Below are 4,992 nucleotides of genomic sequence, written 5' to 3'. Positions count from 1 at the left end.
GCCCGCTACGCCACAGGGACCAGTGAGGTGTACACTGCGTCCTGTGCCACGGGCACCACTGTCGAACCGGGAAAGCGAGGCTCCCAGAGCTTAAGTCTTCTGCTCAGTCTCGCCCAAGGCGTGAATGATGGGGCTGGGACTTCACCGGACACAGCAGCCTGAGCTCTTGACCGCTAAGTTGCACTGCCTCTGAGTCCCCACTTTGCTCATCAGCAAAATGGGGACACCCAGGGATGTGGGCCAGGGGATTGGATGGCTGGGGAGGCATCTCCCCATACACGGGACAGGCTCCCCACGGCTGCTCGTCCCTGTGCCGGGCCCCACCCAGCCCAGAGCCTGCCCCTCAACTCCGGATGGTAATTTGGTCTCTGCCCCACGTGGTGGGGTGTCTAAAGCTTCACGGTTCTGCCCCCAGGAGGAACCAAGGCTTACCGAACTCGACTCCGGGGTTGGCCGAAGGGACTGCCTTCTCTGTCATGCCCCAGTTGAAGATGTAGCAGTTGCCATAATCGGGGTGGAAGAGGGTCGTGAAGTTCCTAAGAGAGACACCAGCAGCTGGAGGACAGGCCCCCCACTCCCCGCCCTTACTGCTCGGAGGGGCTCAGGAGGGCAGAGGTGAGGAACGGGGCGTTCCGTCCGTCCCCCCAACAGCAGCGCACGGGGGACAGGAGAGCAGACGCACGCAGAGCGGAGGCCACAGGGAGACGAGGCCGAGTGGTTATGCAGACGTGAGCCGAGGAGCGCCTGGGGCCAGCAGAGCTGGAAGAGGTGGGACGGGGTGTCCCCGGACCCTCCGAGGGAGCCCTGTGACGCCCTGACTCTGGACCTCGGGTCTCCTCTGTGAAAGGAGAGCCCCGTGGTTTTAAGTCACCGCCCTGGCAGAATCCAGAGCCCCTGGAACTCCAGTCAAGAGGGAAGTGGCCTGAGGGGAAGGGTCAGAGGGGGTGTCACGCAGGAGACCGTCCACGCAGAGGCCGAGGAGAGAGGACAGCAAAACTGGGCACGGAAATGTCCCATCTGTGTCACCGAGCCGTTTCCTAAGGGAATAATTCAGCCTCAGGAAACGTTCCCACAGAGATGCTCACCGAAGCAGAGAGACGGCATAACGTCGTTTCAAAGAATTCAGTTAAAAACATTTTTTTTTTTTGATATGGAACGTTTCAAACTTGTAAGTCAAGAGAACGCCGCCCACCGCCAGCTTCAACAGTCGTCACCCTGGCCAGTCACGTTCCTTCTCGACCTTCCAAGTGTTTCTGAAGCAAATCTCAGACATCATAGTATGTGATCATTTCATATGTATCTCTAAAAGGAAAAACTCAAAAAAATAATGCGACTACCGTGTTAAAAATACTTAGCAAAAATTCCTGCCTATTGTCAAACATTCAGTTCAAAGTTCCAGGTGCCTCCTGAGTGGCACTTTGTTTTTACAGTTTATGTTTACGTTGGGATCCAGCTGGTGTGAACATGTGACCGGCTGATAAGTCTTAAATCTCTTCTGATCTCTGCCTCTCCCCATCTGACTTTTTTTTTTCTTGCAATATTCCTATAAAAAGAGTTCCAGTTTGATCCAGCTAATAATCGAAGAGGAAGAGATGTAATTAGAGTATACGATTGGAGTATCGCATAATACAAAATATGTCATTTTGCACTCTCGTGAGTGAATGGCTCTGGGCAACGTACACCTGTGGTGACCAATGCTGCGTGTCTCCTGTTGGATGAGCCGCCAAGCCAGTGTCCTGTCCCAAAACGGAACCAAACACAACAAAAACCCCCAGCCCTGGACAGGACCGAGCGTCTGTCTCTCACGACCGTTCGTGACCCATGCTGGAGGCGGTTCAGAGACGTCCCGGGAGGGCAGTCTGCACGATCCAGACCGTGGGATCTGGATCTCCACGCCGAGGAGCGTAACCCAGCTTCTTCGACAAATGCATCGTGACAGAGGGACAGGGTTGCGATCACAACGTGCGGGCGGTGACCGGATCCGGATTCGAACAGAGGAGAGTGACATTTCCGAGTGCCACGCGGCCGGAGGGGTGGTGCTGTCGAGCCTCCGCGAACTGGGAGGGGCGTCACGGCACTGTGGTTCCATGCCTGCGCTCGTCACAGGCGGGAGGACGTGGCGTGCGGGTTCACCGCGGGACAGCGCAGCCAGGGGTCTCGGGCGTGGCCGCTGGACGGGCCGTGGGTCCCGGTGGGTTCACCGTGGGTTCACCGTGCCCTGTTCTGTCTGTGTTCTCCGGTCTCCGTAGGAAGTAGCTTTAAAACTTATTTTAAAGAAAAACTTATGTTTTTCTTATTTTATTGTAAGCAGGAAGGAAGGGGGCCCCGGGGTGTCTGATGCACAGATGTCACTGCAGTGCCTTTGCTTGGGGCCAGGCTGTGCCGAGTAGGCCTGTGACAGCCTCGCGCGTGAGCCTCCTATAACCCCATGAAGGCAGCTGCTCGTGTCCCCGTGCTCAGATTTGGGAGCCGCTCCCTCTGTCTGTAGTAGAAGGATGAAGGGCCCAGGGCGGGCTGTGAAATCTGGTCCTCACTGGGGACAGGGAGGCCGGGAAGCCCACGCTCCTTCACCCAACCAGCATTCGTGGGGACGGGCCCTGGGCCAGGGGCGCGAAGGCCAACGATGCGGGCCTGCCCTCGTGGGGGGACACGGCGCAGTGTCAGGCAGTGCCTCTCTTCCAGGGTGTCCCGCCGGGTCAGCCGGGTCTGAGCCACCGGCACCTGCAGCCCGGATCCCCCGCTGCTCACTTATAGCCCCCCTCCCGCATGGCGACCAGGCGGTCATGTAAACTGCGAAGCAGACCAGGGCACATCCCTGCTTAGACCCTACGGAGACACTCCGGTGACATGCCAGGACATCGACGGTCCAAGGCCCTCGCCCTCGAGCCCTCGAGCCCGGGATGTGCTCTGGCCAGCTCGTCAGATAAATGGCTTCTTCTCATCGCTCAGGTTTCATCTGCTCCCAGACCGCCCCGTGCACTCACTGCCCGGCCCAGTCACCCCGTCATTTCCAGTGCTGGTTTCCTTGGCAGGATGCAGCGAGCTCTGAAGCTCCCCGTGTCCCCGACTGCTTGCCGATAGCCGCCTCCTGCCCCACGTGTGAGGCCGGCGGAGGCGGCTGCCGTGTGTTTGAGGAAGAGAGAAGCTGTGGGCCGAGAGCCCAGGCCCCGCTAGCTGGCGAGCTCGGGGCAGTCGCTTCGCCTCCCCGTGCCCGCCTGCCCCACCCGTCACCCTGGGCGATGAGGCCCGCTCCTGGAGGACCGAGGGGAGGCCTGGGTGCCAAGCGCACGGGAGCTCAGCAGACGCCGGCTGCCGACGCGCTCCGCTCCCTCAGCCCCACGCATAGGAGACAGGAGCTCAGTAAATATTTGTCAGCGTTACAGATTGTGACATGTGCCGAAGCACCACAGAGGGAAGCATGAGGAGTGACAGCTCGCTCCCCCGGGCGGGTCGGGGAGGCTGCTCGTGGGGACTCTGGGGCTGAGTGAGACAGGGGAGCCTGGGAGTGGCAAGGAGGAAGGGCGGGAGCGGGGGCCGTGGAGGCCTGGAGGGCAGAGCCGGCTCTGGGCGTCCTGTGGAGTCAGGGCTGTGGCCACAGGGGAGGGACGGAGCAGGGCAAACCGGCCGGAGCCGGGCACTGCTCAGGAGGGCCAGTCTCCACCCAGCCTGTGGGGACACGGTGTTCTCGGCAAATCGTCCAGGACACCTGCGGCCCAGGTGCAGGAGGCTGCCCGGGGTGTGGCCGCATCCCCTCCCACTGCGGCTGCTCCCAGTTCTGGCCACCTCCGGCCTCAGACGCAGGCGTCTCCCTCCGAAACCTCCCCGGGGCCAGGGGCCGGGCGCACAGACAGAGGCCAGCAGGCTCCAGCGGAGACCAGGGGACGGAGCATCCCAGCAGGGAGCCGTGTGACATCAGCGGCACTGTGTGGCGGGGCTCAGGGCAGGCTTCCCGGGCAGAGTCATACGTGCGTATTGCTGCTGCTCCTGTTCGTGGCAGGTGCACCCGCAGGGATCGTTAGCTCGGCCCAGCTCCTGGTTTCGAGCCAGCAGCTCCCATACCAGGAACCAGGGTTCCTGGGAGACACGACTGGTTCTGGGGCGAGGGCCTTGTGCACGGCCCGGAAAGTAAGGGTTGCTCAGGGTAAACGATCGAGACGTGTCAGAGCAGCCGAAGAAGCTCCCATGATCCACAGAGGGTTCCTCGATAAACCCGACGAGCCCAGCAGCAGACAGTCACCTCGCAGGGTGAGCTGACCGTGAATTCCTCGCTGGGCAGGTCACGGTGGGTGGTCACGCCCCAGGCCTGTGACTTCGCTAGTAAAAGATTCATCTCGGCCGTAAATGAGCCCGGCCGTGGTTTCTGGGCATCCAGGTCGGCACACCTGTGGGGTGCCAGGGTGAGCCTCTCAGCCAGGCCCCCCGGCAGACCCCCCTCCAGAGAGCGGGTCGTCTTGTCGGCCCCCTGCACCCCGCTCTCCCACCTCCACGCGGGCGCCCTCACATTCCGCCTCAATTCCAGACGCAGAAGAGAAAACGCACATCGCCACTCTCCGGAGTGTGCAAGATCCTGCTCCCTGGCATCGTGCTCGGTCTGGCTCGTAACGCGCCAACATTCTCTACAGGTTAGGACGTTCTTACATCGACACTCCCAGTGGCCAACGCCGGCCAGATGCGAGCAGAGAATAAATACGTGATATTGGATTACAACCCAAACACACACGGGTCCACGCGGGTAGAAATAAATGCTGGAACAAGGGCCCAGAGGGAGAAGCAACAAACTCGCCTCACAGAGGGGTGCAAACAGCACGCGTCCCCGCTCTGGGGCACTGGGACTGGTCCCCCTGTCCCCTGCTCCCCCTGCCACCCCCCAGAGGGAGGCTGGACCTGGCGACTCGCCCACACAGAGCAGACCGTGGACGTGGTGCCTCACAGCGGGGAAGCCTGGCCCGTAGTGAGCACCTGAATCAGGTGAAGAGGGAGGGCCAGCATCAT

At 61.0% G+C, this 4,992-nt stretch overlaps 1 protein-coding gene across 1 annotated transcript in view; it reads right to left on the bottom strand.

Moving 5' to 3' along the window:
* Positions 1–4,992, bottom strand: part of SCNN1B (sodium channel epithelial 1 beta subunit) — a 31,937-nt gene that overhangs the window by 10,044 nt on the left and 16,901 nt on the right. Inside the window, exon 5 of the mRNA XM_023520090.1 lies at positions 410–536. Coding sequence (XP_023375858.1) covers positions 410–536 — 127 coding nt within the window. The remainder of the gene's footprint in view (positions 1–409; positions 537–4,992) is intronic.

Source organism: Pteropus vampyrus, unplaced genomic scaffold (assembly GCF_000151845.1).
Source record: "Pteropus vampyrus isolate Shadow unplaced genomic scaffold, Pvam_2.0 Scaffold247, whole genome shotgun sequence".
In the NCBI taxonomy this organism is placed as follows: Eukaryota; Metazoa; Chordata; class Mammalia; order Chiroptera; family Pteropodidae; genus Pteropus; species Pteropus vampyrus.
The sequence above is the reverse complement of the archived record's forward strand: the minus strand, read 5'-3'. Positions and strand labels throughout refer to the sequence as shown.